The 14879-nt window shown below is 37.9% G+C and overlaps 1 protein-coding gene across 8 annotated transcripts in view; it reads left to right on the top strand.

Moving 5' to 3' along the window:
* The window catches only part of znf536 (zinc finger protein 536), a 579146-nt gene extending 569858 nt beyond the window's left edge, over positions 1-9288 (top strand). For 6 of the 8 annotated variants that reach the window (XM_043706853.1, XM_043706851.1, XM_043706856.1 and 3 more), the window contains one exon: positions 6479-9288. In XM_043706853.1, the coding sequence (XP_043562788.1) occupies positions 6479-6714 (236 nt within the window). In that variant the 3' untranslated portion in view covers positions 6715-9288. The remainder of the gene's footprint in view (positions 1-6478) is intronic. The other 2 variants (XM_043706857.1, XM_043706854.1) reach the window with 1 other exon arrangement.
* The last annotated feature ends 5591 nt before the right edge of the window (positions 9289-14879 follow it).

The following is a 14879-nucleotide window of genomic DNA, read 5'->3' as shown; positions in this document are numbered from 1 at the left end:
TTCCTCTACAGGTCAGTCAGACCCTCATTCCATAGTCTTATTGCCAGGCTGTATACAATACACACATCCCTCTGACAGGAAGTTAATATTTCATCAAGATGCCAAAGATATCATCAGGCTATGATTTCTGAATTTCTAAGTAGAACCTCAGTTATCTTTTGGAAAATCGAGCCTCATCTAATTTGCACCTCAAATTTATGCCTCTAAATCTTGAATATCTTAAACATTTCGTATCCAGCCTCATATCTTCCATGCTACATAAACAGTAACTATACAATCTCTGCTACTCTTAGCATAACTGGCACAAAATTCCACACATTTATCACCCCAATCCTTTATTAATTTCTGGTTTGGTAATGGGTCAATTTTAAAATTCTCATCCATACACCCAAGTCCCTACATCATCTCACCCCTTCCTGTCTTTATAACCTCCATCAATACTATAACTCTATGACTGACTTCTTGTGCATTCTGATTTTCACCGTTCTTTCTTAAGCAGTATTCCTTCATCTGCTAACATCCTAAGTTGTGGAATTCTATCCCTCAACCTCTTGGCCTACCAACCTCTTTTTCCTCCGTGAGATACTCAGTAAAACTGCCCCTGACTAAGTTTTAGTTGCCTGTTCTAATATCTCCTTATGCAGCAGGGGTCAACTTCTGTTTCATGAAATGCCTTTGTAGCATCTTACAACATTTAATTATAAAAATAATATCTAACGCAAGTTATTGTTGTTGACAATACTAGTAAAGTAGTGGCAGATGAATTTCAGTGTAGAAAAAGTTGAAGTAATTAATTTTAGTGGGAAGAACCCGGAGGCAATATTCATCAAAGGGCCGACAGTTCTGAAGGGGATACAGGAACTGAGGAATTAGGCATGTACATGCATGAGACTTGAAGGTGGCAGGACGGGCTGAGAGAAAAGTTAATCAAGCATACAGTAATCCAAACTATATTAACAGAATTAGTATACAATAGAGACAAGATAAAGAAACTTATGCTGAACTTGTATAAGGCACTAGTTTGGCTTCAGCTGGAGTATTGCATTCAGTTCTGGGTGCCACATTTTAGGAAAGTTGCAAGGACATTGGAAAGAGAGCAAAACAGCTTCATGAGAATGGTTCCAGGGAGGAAGAATTTCAGTTCTACAGATGGATTTGAGCATTTAAGATTGTTTACCTTGGAGAAGAAAGGCTGAGAGTAAATCTGAGAAAGGTATACAGAATCATGAAGACATGTGAAATGAGTGAGAAAAAGGTGAGTTCCAATTAAACATAATTGACAAAAGAAGTAAAAGCGCTGAGAAAATGGCATTTTCACCCATTGAATTGTTAAGGTCTGGAATGCACTGCCTGAGAGTGAGGTGGAGACAGGTTCAACTGATAGCGTTAAAATGGTGTTAGACAATTACATGAAAAGGAGCCATGTGAAAGGTAATGGGAAAGAAGAATGGCATGGAGTCATAATGGTCACTCAACGAACCACAGTGGGCCGACTGTCCTCTTTCTGTGCTGTGATAATTCCACGATTCGTTGCCATTAAATTATGGCTGCCAGGAATATAACAAGTTGTGGTCAGGAGCTAAGATGTTCAAAAATTAATCCCTTCCACACAGCTGGGGAAAGGACTTAAATCCCAGCCTGCGTATAGCTGATTTACCATACACAAAAGTATAGAAAAGTAGTCTTCATCAGCTTCAGCTTCTGATTGCCTTACTGGGGACGAGAGCTTGAGAATACCATTTCTCTCTTCAAGGAGAGTAATCAGAGGTCAAGTGCTGCGATCTCACATTTTCAAACTGTTTCTTGTGCAAGTGGGAGGAGCAGTTGAATGAGAGGGATGAGTAAGATATTCAGACTTATTCACACACTTGTAAAAGTGCTGAGCAGATTCTTTACTTTTCTGCATTAAAATGTAGTCAGCAGATTAAATTCTGAGAGTCGACTGTCTATATAGTGTCCTGTGCAACATTGAATGGCAAGTGTAATCTGAAGGAGCACAGCATCGCGGTCTTTATACCTGCAGATGGTGCTGTGAGAAAAAAACAGTCCTATCTGCAATCAAGCCGTGTGCTAGAGTAGGAATACATAGTACTGCACCCAGTCTACCTCGCACCGATCATGAATACTGACATTAAAACTACAGAACCAATATAGCACTGATAAAATTGTGAAAAAGTGTTCCTTACAAGCAGCCTGGCACAATTGCATATTCTTCAAGCCTGTGAGTGAGATGACGGCTGAGCCTCTGTTTTTTGCCCTACTGAGATAATTGAGGATCATAATGGTGGGAAAGGACTGCAGTCATCACTCGCTGTCTGTCAGGTATCAGTACTCATCTCCGTGTCATCTGTCACCATTGAAGCACTGTGTCATCTTTACTCAGCCTTCAGAGCCGCTGTTTCTCATCCTGTTCATTATCTTGTGCACAGACCAGCCCCCCTTTTGTAAATGCATCTTTTTGTGACTCTCAATCTTCTGATTATGAATCGATGATCATGTGGTGTAAGAGAGATAGATGGCTTTTAGCTCCATCTTGTCTTCTCTAATTGTAAAATATTAGTTACATTAGACTCTGCTTTTTGATTAATGGAACTTATTTGGAGTGGCCTCTCCCAGCCTCCCTCCCCCCCACCCCAAAGTCCTCCACTGACTTTCGAGAATGGAGTGATTTCAATTAAAGCAGACAAATAAGCCCTTCAGATTCGAGATAGCTAAGCTATATGTATTGAATCCACAGGGCCCACAAAGCTGCTGTTGATTTCTTATAGCAGAATCTTCAGTGACTGGATGGACACGCATGATTTAGTGGTTGCAGGTATAAATAAAATATGGAATATAATGAAGATCCAGTTTAAAAAATGATTACAGCTTTTTTTCTTCAGAACGGCATATAATATTGAGTGAAAACACAGTGTGCTAAGTTCTCACAATCAATCAGTTCAATTACAAAAGGTCTATTCACTGCGATGTGTCAAGGTTTATGTGTTGCATAGAAGAAGATAAAGTTAAACAGCTACAAACAATCAGGCAAAAATTCTTTTCATCAGTTTGAAAAGGCTTAAATTAGATCTGCCACTTAATGTTTAATTTGGGCGATAACACTTTTTAAAGGAGATTGGTAATAAGCTGCGCGTGGCTCAAACAAGGCAATTTCGCATTTTGAGTATTGCTGTTTTATTGAAGGGCAGTTTAATATGCATGGAGAAGAATGATTTTTCATTTCGGTTTCAAGAATTCACACAATGACTGCGTTGTGCCTTTAAATACACGCCATTGCTTTTAAGGAAACGAAGCAGCACATGTTAACGCTTTCATCTTCAACAGTGCCTCTGATACGACGGGAGGGTGTTATCTCAAAATTATTTTTTTAATGAAATAGCATGCAAAATAAAAAAAAAAGCATTGTTCACTGACCAAGATATCTGTTGACTGTATTAGCTGCATTGTAAATGCATCTTGCAAGGGCTGAGGACAAGGCGAGATTGCCAGTTCTCTTGCCTCTCTACCACCTCCTCATACCCTTTTTATTGTTGTGAAGGAAGCAGTATTTGTGGAGGTGTGTCAAGGGTCCCAGTGCAGAACGAGTTAACTCAGTTTGATGTAAAGCTGAGTATATAAAATAGACTAAATCCTGCTGTTTTATTTTTTTTCCCTCTCTCGATAGTTTTTTCCATGCTATCCTGAATATAGAATTACTGTTTGTAAGCAGCTGAAAGTCATTAGTGGGGCTGCAGTCTGTCAGGTGCTGGTGAAAATCTGCTGAAGCTGAATGGGTTCCTTTGCAGAGTGCTGGGAATTTGTCATGTGCTGATGAGCAGTTATAATAATATATGAGCAAATCACAAGCATTCTGCAAATTAATCAAATTTTTTTTTACTCATCTCTGGGAGAGCGTTTTTTTTTTGCAGCTCGGCATAGGTAAGGCAGTCTTTACTCACAGATGGTAGTGCTGGCATCAAATGGAATTTATATAACAGTAATTCTGACTTCCTGCCAGAAGTAGCCTGAGAGACACAAGGGAAATTGTGTGAGGGCAGTCATGTGGTTTCACAAAGGTTGTTGCGGTAAGTTTTAGGGAAAAGCTTAAGATTTCTTTCTGTCTGCTCTTGTTGTTTTAGCCTGAAGGAACAAAATCTTATTCAGTTGTGCCACAGGCCAAATCCACTGTGTAGTTTTTTTTCTGAATGTGTACCGAAACACTGTTTCACAGCTGTTTGAACTCTTGGCACAAAGAACCATATGACTTCATGTCCTCACTCTTCCCTTACAAGGATTGGAGGAGGGAAAGTTCAAAAGGTTGTTGCTCTACACGCCGCAGGGTGGAGGGGACTTGCTGCTCAGGAAGTGATACTTTGCTCATTCAGTTAAACTGTTCTGTTTATCTCCACTTGGGGAATTTTGGGTAAAAAGAGGGAAACTTGAACTCATGCAGAACACAATACATTTAAAAAAAACTGCTGGCACGACAAATACGTTCAAAAGTAAGCCTCGCAATTTACTTCACCGAACCATACTATGTTTTTAAACTGTGCAGGATACACACATACACACACACACACACACACAGGGGAGATGGTAGAGAAAATGTAGGCGTTGTGTTAACAAAGCATTGTGACGGGTACATTATGGAGTCATATTACAAAAGGCCGCTCAGTTCTCAATGACATTTATGATTGAGAATTTCCTGCAGACTGAAGAATTTCAAAGCAATTCTGAGCTCAGAGACCCAATGAATTCTATTCTGCAGAGTCTTAAAAAGAGATGGCCCTAGTATTCTTTTGTTGTTCTGGTTCCAATTTTCCATGAAGACGTAAGGAGCCTTTCTTTGGGGGTGGAGGAATTGTATGTAAAAGGCAAGTAGGAAAGAACTGTTTTACAGTACATGAGCTGTAAGTCATGAGGGTTTGCTAAACATTTTCTTCTGAATTTTGAGAAGATGGAGAATCAGCTATGTTACATTAGAGAGTATCAGTAGACTGCAGTGTTTTGTATAATGTAAGGAGCTGCCCATTTGTTTTGGTTCACATGACTGCAGTGGAGTAAGTGGATTAGACTGAAACTTTACCATGCTTCATTGCAGCTGGTTGCAGACATCTGTCATTTCTCAGCTACGGCTTCAGTATCAGGCCACAAAAAAAAGCAAAGTCTGACACCTTTCATTTTGCACAGCCTCTTATAGAATAATGCAATGGAGTCACAACTTTGTATTTCAAAGCAGGCCTTTCACTTAGATGTACATCGCTATCACTTAAAGGAAAAACTTCAAAATTCAAACTTGTATTTATTTTTTATATAACCAAAAAAGAGATTTTAGGATTTTTATACCATTTTTTAAAAAAGATGATTGACATAAAATAGCCTGTAGACACAGAATACCTCATATGTGTTGGCATATGAGTGGAATGAGGTTCCTTGTTCCTGTTATATGTCACTAATATTTGGATAAAAATATAGGTATGTTCTCAATATTTAACACCATAGGTTATATTATTAATATGGCCATTGGACAATAAACATGATTCTGTATTGCTTGAAGTATACGTGCAAAATTATCTGCACAACTTTTTTGCAATAAAATAGAGGGGAGCTGAGCCAATACCTCTGAATTTAAGTGCTGGAAGGCATATATTCTGGTTAACATAATCAGAGAAGATCAAAAATGAATATTGTGCAGATGTTACTCTTTCAGCCATCATTCAATCTTTGGCTTCACATTCACCATTTTAACTGTAAATCCATTGATTTTTTTTTACTGAACATTGTTCTTTATGTAGAAATTAAAAGATTACATTCAGGTTGTGATGAGCTCAAAAATTGGGTGTTGCCAATGTGTAACTCTCAAGTTGAAAATTATATTACAGAATAGCACTGGGTTAATTTTCAATATGTGCAATCTTTATTTATTTTGATAGCATATCAGGTATTTATGCAGACTTGGCTAATATACATATATGTAGACACTTGTCTTGGAGCACTGGATGCATGATCAATAATGTAAGTTAAAAGCTGTATTTGTCGAATATTTATAAGTGCACTACAGAAATGTGAACGAAATAGAACTGCACCCATTCAATAGAGTTTATTTACAATACGAACAAGCATTTTATTTTTCCCCAAAACAACTTTACAATGTTTTATTTTCTCCTTATAACCACCTCTCCAAAATTTTGTATATTGAAATATCAGAATGAGAAAGATTTAAAAAGAGCTGCATTGGCAGAGTTAATGTGACAGCAAATGGCCCCTTTCACTCTCCTCAAAGCCTTGTGACAGTGCAGTGTGTGCTCCTATGCATTTATTGCAATACTTAATGCAATAAATGCAATATTTAAAAAAGGGATTGTTCTAAAATAACATGCTTGAGTATATTTATAAATAGGTTATGGGACTTCGCGTCTTCCTCTATTATACCACATTTGATATGTTTCTTTTGAACTACAGAACAATAACTAGACTCTTATCTTTCCCTGCATTATAGGTCACAGGCCTTTCCAGTGCAGATACTGCCCATACAGTGCCTCTCAGAAGGGGAACCTGAAGACTCACGTTATGTGTGTGCATCGCATGCCTTTTGACAACAGCCAGTACCCAGATCGCAGGTTCAAGCGCTCGCGAGTTGAAACGGAAGCTCCTGGGATTTCAGAAGAAGCAAGTGTTGTGAAACCTGGGAGCTCTTGTGAACTGCCAGTGGAAACCAGTCAGGACCAAGAGTAATGCAGTGGAATAATATAAATACTTGCAATATATGTTTTTACAGAGCTTTTTTGATATGCATTCAGAATGAGCAAATGTTTGTGGCATTCCAAGGAAAGAATTTGTGAACTATATAGAATAAACACCCCAGTATTGTGATCGACAGTATAGAACATAAAAGCAAGAGTTTCCAGTCCTCCCAACTGGCTGCCAAACTGTTACCTAGCAACAAGTACTTCGAAACATCACAGGTGGGAGGATAAAGTGGTTCTAAAAGGTGGGAGGAGGTCATCAGTTACTTAAAAGCCGGACATTTAAAAGTTTAAAGTGGTCTTTGTCCAAAAATAATGCTCTTAACAGAAAAATGATACCATCTGAATGATTTAGCATTGCCTTGAAGATCTGGGGCTGTGTTTTCAGTGTTGAAAACACCTTTATAATATGACACCAGCTGCTGTCATTCGCTTAGCATAGTAATGAGATGTGTTGGTAGACTGCCATGGTGCCAGTCTGACTGGAGCTGTCATTTGTAGAAAAAAATCAATTCAAGTGGTGTCGCAACTGCACTATAGAAGAAATCTTAGACGGCCCGTGAACTAGGGTCAGTAGTGACCTACAGTAAAGTGGGTTGGGATGTTACATCTTCATTTTTTTCGATTTGTAGCCAAATGAATCAATGGAAGAGAATAAAACACAATGCAAACATGTTAGCCATTTCTTTTGGAATCTGTTGGTAGTGGAGTGAAGAAAGCATTTTTTTCTTTCTTTAATTAAAGGAATTTTCTTCTGTGGAGAAGTAGGTTATCAATAATCAAATTATAGACGAGTTAGGGGATTTTGGGGAAGAGGGTGGGGTAGGTGGGGGTGAGTGTTACTGAGCACTGAGAGATGTTAAGTCTGACAGTAGAGGGCACTAGTGGGAAGTGGGCTGTTTATAGCAAAGGATAAGCATGATTTTTACTTGAGCAGAATCCCCAGGAGCAACAATTTGCTAATTTTTGTAAACATGAAAGACAAAAAAGGGTTTTTCCTGAAATGTTATTGAATATTAGAGAAGATGAAGAAGCCCAATCATCCTTAATTTCCTGCTCTGTGTGTATTTAAAAAATGTTGAAGTGTTCAGTCTTTTTCCTTTGTTTTATTTTGTAAAATAGAAACAATGGAACTTGTGGCGTATTTTTATGAATTTTAGCTTTTGTACAATTCAGAATCTCCAGAGTTTAATTTCATCATGATATAGGAAGCTTTTAAAGAAATAGAAGCTTGTGATGAATGACGTGATTATATCATTCTAGGAAAATGATGTATGAAGGTTTTTAGCAACACAAAATCAGCCCGAAAATTGAAATCAAGTAAGCTTATAGCCTTTGGAATCTTACTTCCTTCATCAAAAGCAAAACTGGTGCTTCTTCTTCCAATGGTAGATGAGTATTAGTGTCTTCTGAAAAAATAAGTCAGACTTGAAAAGTCAATATCTTTCCATGTAGGCTGGGAGCAGAAAGTAAATCCCAGGGCCTTAAAACTTCTGTTCTGCCTAAAGCAGTTTACAGTAATCAGAAACTGCAATCTATGACTTGTGTAAATAAGAAAAAAAAGCTTAGTACTAACCTGAGGTAAGGATAAAATCTCAGGCTAAGAGAGAAGTAAGGTTTGCATATGCTGGCTACTAGGAAGTCAACCAACCGAAGCCACAGTTTAATTGAGGTCGCTAACTAAGACCTATCTGGCGTATAGCAAGCTGGTTTTATTGTTTTCTAGTATAGTTCTCACTGCCTTACTTAAATCCAGATGATAAACTTAATGCAACTGTTTCTAAAGATCCCAGCAAGGGATCGAAATGTTATTAAACATTTCTGAACGACTGTAGTAAGCTTTAGGATATTAACTGCACTACTGTGTTTGGTGACTGTGTCAGTCGCTTGCTTTCGTGTGTGTGTGTGTGCGTGTGTATGTGTGAGTGTGTGCCGCCTACAGTATCTTAGCAAACACATTCCATTCTTGCACTTTTGAAATCTTTCAGTATTCTTCTGTGTCTTTCAGCATTTCAGATGACAGGCAATAATTCTGTTTGTGACACTGGAAACATTTCCCTTTCTGTGACGTGTGCGTTGATTCCATTTAGTCAGGTGCTACTGTCCCTTTTTTTTCTCTCTCTGACGTAGACCTTTCCAGAACATTTGTAACTTGTAATACAAACAAGTGACAGCAGCAGTGATACATTGTCAGATTCTGAATAACATCATGCTTCACAAATCTAAACATGTCAACATTTCTCTGTACTTCTGTAGTGTGTGAAACTGGTCATGATATTGTCTACATTCCTAAATGAAGGAGTTCCTATCTTGGAGGAGATCTGAGATCAATAGAGTAGAGGATTTTGTTGCCTTGCTTGTAACAAGTAGATGACTTTGTATTTAAAGTTTATTCTTGGTCATTATTTATTATACATCAGTTGACAGAACTTTATTCTGGTATAGAAGTATAAAAGTTGTTTTTCAGCGATGACTGTTTTCTTTCCGCTGTTAGAAGCAAGATGTCTTTGAAGCAGTACAGTTTTATCCAGTGTTTTACGCAATAAAACCTCTACCTCTGAAAGAGCAGATTTCGTCTTGTTATTTTGTAATAGTGCTTTTAAAACATGCCATTGTATAATTCAGAAGTCTTACTTTAGAGTGAATCCTGCAAAATTACTGCTTTGGGTCCTGTCTGAGGAAGCTGCTCAGAATATTCATAACTTTGTAACTGTGAAAGCCAAAATAGCTTATACTTCCGTTCAGAAGCAGTCTGAATTCTTCAAGCTACTCTTTTTTTTAAAAATATATATTTGGTGCAAATTTCCCAGCTCATGGCACTCAGTAAACGATGAATCGTAATTTTCTGGTTTGAATCTTGGTCTGAAATATATGCCAGTTTCTGTGCTGAGCAGACTGGAGGAAACAGTTTTCCCAAATTGGCTGGGTGCCTCAATTGTTTATGCCAGTACATGAAGACAAATACATATGCTGTCCCACCAATTGATTACTGTCATGCATCCTCATTCTCTTATACTCTTTCCTCTTCCGTTGTTATGCAGAATGGGGGGTCATATTAGAGGCATTCAAGCTGCTTAGTACTTTTGAGTAGGTCAAGAAGGATCTTGTTCCTGCACTGAGTCTTTGGTTCCACATGGTTTCAGTAAGAAGAATTTTAAAAGGGTAAAGATGATTGAACTCCAGAAATCTATTATGCTGATTATTTAGGCTGTGCTCTAACACTAGTTTGTGTGTACATTTTTGGATTAGAGTGGTGCTGGAAAAGCACAGCAGTTCAGGCAGCATCCGAGGAGCAGTAAAATCGACGTTTCGGGCAAAAGCCCTTCATCAAGAATAAGGCTTTTGCCCGAAACGTTGATCTTACTGCTCCTTGGATGCTGCCTGAACTGCTGTGCTTTTCCAGCACCACTCTAATCCAGAATCTGGTTTCTAGCATCTGCAGTCATTGTTTGTACCTTTTTTGTACATTTTTGCTAACACTTTATTCATATAAATCCAGGGAGCTCCCATGTAAGTAGTTAGAAGTTCAGAGTCTTAGTACATTATTTAGCAATCCCGTGGTGGGTTAATGGAAGATTTCACTTTCAATTCCTCACAGAGGGTTCCCAAACCTAGTTATATTCTTTTTATTGGAGAAGTATAAGATGCAGAGGTTCTTTGATCCAAGTTAAAATGAGAAAGTCAGAGTGAGATTGACTCTTTCAGGTTTGCTGCAGCTGATCTGTGGCTAGTACTGAGAGGGTCATTGCTGTAAGTCTTCTGATCTCCTTCCTGGCTTCTGATTTGTGGTTTTGTAGAAGGAGTATGCCCCCTAAAAAAAAAAGCATCACGAAACTGTTCAACTCTTCATGCACTCTCCACCATGATCTACCCTCCTTTTAGTTTTTGCTATCCTGTTGTGTTAGAAAAGTGGAAGGAAACACCAACTCCATAGAAGTCACCCATACTATGGTTAAGTTTGCCCTTAATTCTGCCAAACTGATTGGTTGGCAAGCACCATGGCATTCCCTCCCAACCGAAATTAATCAGCCTGGTCAAAGACATTGTGATGCTCGCTCATTATCAGAATACACCATGTTTACTGTACCTTGTACATTATGGTGTGATTATGATGCATTAATGTGATATACCCAAAGAGGATTGCTTCAAGATGAATAAACTACGTAGAATGGACGATTTACAAATCTTTGCCTCTTATTTTTTCTTGAATGTTTTCCCTGCAAATGGTTACAATTGTGCATTATTTATGTTGGAGCTAATATTGCATTATTTTTATTCTGAACTTCTTCATTTTATTATATGCTCACTGATTAAATCTGTGCAGATTTTGAATCTTTCCCTCATTGGGAATTGTGCTCAACACATCTGCTGACAGCTTTAAACACAAATATTATTTTGCATTGTGAGGAAAATAAGCTAATGGAAGTTCAGCATTCTAATCAATAGCACTTGTTTTATGAAATGGATATCTGTTTCAATTGTTAGAGCAAAATACAGGGTAACATTAATAATGCAAACTGCTTGCAGTAAAAATAATTAGGGACACATTTAAAAAGCATAGAAAACAAAATGAATCAGAAAACTCTTTAATTTTGGTTGTCCTCTCATTTGCTCAGTTTACAGGTGCCCATCATTCTTGGTTGATAAAACCAATGCCTGAAAATCTCTGGAACTAAATTGCTTCACCAGAAATTAAGATCTCCTCAGGCAGTAGCTACAGTCAATGATGCTCTGTATCATCAATGCTTTTGTGTAAGTCTGAACATGCAATACACTTTTCCTGACAAGTTTTGAATTTATAAATTCCTAATAGGACACTAGTTGGTTCCATTAATTAAAAAGTCCAAGAAGTTGAAAAAAATTCGAGGTTTTGAATTTAGTGCTATTGGAAATAATTCTTTTCAGGTTCTCACTCTAAATTCATACAGATTCAGATTCTTCTGCGTGAAACACCATCCTAACTTATGCTTTATATTTTTATCCTCAGTTCAACATATATGCTCTCTTTCACACTAAAATAATTATGAAGGAAACAGCTGTAGTTTCTGTTTTACAAATAAACATTGCAATACTCAAGGAGAAAGCATCTTGAACTTATGACTATCTCAAACAACAATCACCAAAGAGAAGTAGACTACTGATGTTTTGAGCACTGGAGATTCAGAAAACAATAAGCGGGTCACAAAAGCCCAATATTTTTCACAAGGCTAGGAACTGTTTAGTATTTGGGATATTCTGCTGATGTTGATAGAGTGGATCAAAACCAAGGCAGACAATGCTTGCTCATCACCAGTTACCATTGGTAGTGAGGGTTAGGATTTATCCACTTAGATACTGGATCACAGATCTATGCATAATCCTATTAATAGTCTAAACTCTCCTTCCCAACTGTGTTTCAAGCTGATTTTTGATTTAGTCCTTGAGACAATAATTAATAATAGACCTTGAACACAATAGATATTCCCAGGCATTGTGACTGTAAGTTTTCCCATTCTTATTTATTTACAATAACGTCATCAAATATCATTTCAAGGTCAGAGCATTACATATCTTTAGATTTGATTCATGCAAAACCAATAGGAATAAGAAGCACAGACTAATTCAGTTTTTGATGACTGTGAAATGGAGAGCGATGTTTATGAATATGATTCTCAGATTGTCTTTGTTTTTTTAATGAATTGAGAAATTTTAGTCTGTTTTTGGAGGTTGTGCTTCTATTTTGTATTGACTGAGAAAAATCCAAAGGGTGCTCTATGGGGGATGTATGTTGAGTCAGGAAATCAAAGACCAATGTTGTCTTCCTTCCTACTACATCTATCATATACCTACCATTATCAAACAAAGGCGGGAGCAGCTGGACAAAAAACTCTGGTATCCCTCAGGCTTTGCAAAGATTTATAAACTCCCACAGGAGTAGCATGATAAATAAATTGGTAGAGATAGCAATAACAATTCTTTCTCACTAGGTTGTAATCCCTCCTGACATAACATGATAGAAAGGTAGAAGCTTCATGTAGGCAGTCTGTGATGGTGCATTTATGTTTCTGGGAATGGCTACAGTTGCAATGGGCCTACGTGAGCTCCCAATTTCAGAAATCTAAGGTCTTCAAGGTTTAGTTCTTCTGCAATGTCAAAGTATCCTCATGAAGCCCATTAGTGTAGAGCTATTCCTCAGCAGTGAAGCTTTTCATAATCTCTGAATAATGACTTTAAGTATTGTGACATCAGTGCATGTGTGAAAGTCTCTATTAGTTTATTCAGGATTACCATTCTAAATCTTCCCTATTTTTCTTTTCAGAGGATTACTTCAAGTTTAAGGGCTATGGCCATTTTAAAAGGTTGAACAGGTCATCTCTGGGATCAGAGGTGTGTGTGTGTGTTTGAAGGTGGAGGCTCTAGGGATGTGGGATGCAGGCTGCACAGGAATTATGAATGAAGCACTCAGCTGTTCTCTTAGTTCAGCCTTCTACAAGGTCAGCATTACAAGAGTTGTTAGCAGTTGAAGTCTCCATCTGTGGCAGCAACAGACAAGGTGCTGCACCCAACTTTCTGTTTCAGAACGATCTGAACAGTATCAGCAGTGAGATTTTCTGTACTCCCCACTGTTTGAGAAACACCCTGTTAGTCAGTGCAATTGTGCTTAGCTTTAGAAGCAATCACCAACTGTAAAAGAGAGTGTTAAAGCTTGCATTAAGCCCGGGTACGCCATTAGATAATGGCCATGATTAAGGGACATCTGCTCTTGCGACGGTTTTCTAAAACTGTTGTGTTACTTAGATTAGATCAATAAACAGAACTTACATTCACATAGTATAGTTAATGTCTTGAGTACTTCCTAAACTATATCAGAAAAAATGGGCCTTCGATCTTGAGCCCTCTATTGGATCAAAACGTAGATCGTGAAGCAGGAAGTGTAAGTGGCACATTGCCAATTGAGTACATTGGCTGAATTATGTAGCTGGTAAGGCTGCCAATGTTAGTGAAAAAACAAAAGGAGGTGCCTCAAGCTGGAGCCTGCCTTTGAAGATTTTGGCAAATTTAAAAATTAAATGTTGCCACAGCTAGCAGGCCATCTCTGGGGAGGGGCTGTCTATCACAGAATAACCTGCAGTTACAGCTCTAGCCCTCTGTCAATCATAACTTGGAGGCTGGTGGAGATTGGAGACATCAATGTTGAATGAATGGATATTCCTGTCCCCTGGTCTGTTGCTGGGAGGCCACCTCCATCCGTTTGCTGGGGTTTCATCTGGTGGGAAATGTGGTGCGGTGAATGGAGACTGACAATTCTCAATAGGTACTTTAATTGGGCCTAATTGGCTACCTGCCTCTCGCAGAAGTGGAGCCATCATTCACCATAAACAACCTGAGACCAGAGGTACCAACAAGTGTCCAAACTGAAAAATGGTATTGGTCCTCAGGTCTTGTCTCCTCAGCCCAAAATAAACTTAGCTGAATAATTCCAAAGGTGTACTATTAAAATAGAGTCACTGTTTTGGCAGGAAAACATAGCCACCAGTTTACACACGGATAATTCCCACAAACGATAGCATAAACAACCTTATAATCTGTGATAATGTTGTTGGTTCATGGAACAAATATTAACTTGACTATAAAGAGAATCTTCCATTCTACTTTAAATAATGCCATTTGATATTTTATATCCACCTGAAAAAGCAGACAGGACTTTGATTTAACTTTTCACCTGAAAAGCAAATATTAAGAACAATTCTTCTTTGTCAACTAACAACTGCAATAACTTTAATTTGCATAACACTTTTAGCACAAAATAAAACGTAAATTATTTTGCAAGTAAGTGTAAAACATTGATCCAAACCAGAAAGAGAGAGATTAGGAAGCATGATCAAAATCTTGCAAGTGATGGATTTTGATAAAGTTTCCAAAGGTGAAGAGATTTATGCACTGTCACTTTTAAGATTAGTTTAAGTGGGAGTTCGATAACCAGAGATGAGGCAAAAAGAGAGTACATTACATAGAATACCAGAATCTGAAGAATGGAACATTCAGAAGTGGATATAGGGCTGGCAAAGTATCTAGAATGTGAATGGAATGAGTTCAAATGTGATTCATAGATAATCATAGATAAACTTCCTCCTCACTTTACTACCTCCTCAAGTGATTGCAACAAAGTTTTTA

Source organism: Chiloscyllium plagiosum, chromosome 17, assembly GCF_004010195.1.
Source record: "Chiloscyllium plagiosum isolate BGI_BamShark_2017 chromosome 17, ASM401019v2, whole genome shotgun sequence".
Classification (NCBI taxonomy): Eukaryota; Metazoa; Chordata; class Chondrichthyes; order Orectolobiformes; family Hemiscylliidae; genus Chiloscyllium; species Chiloscyllium plagiosum.
This window is presented reverse-complemented; position numbering and strand designations above follow the sequence as displayed.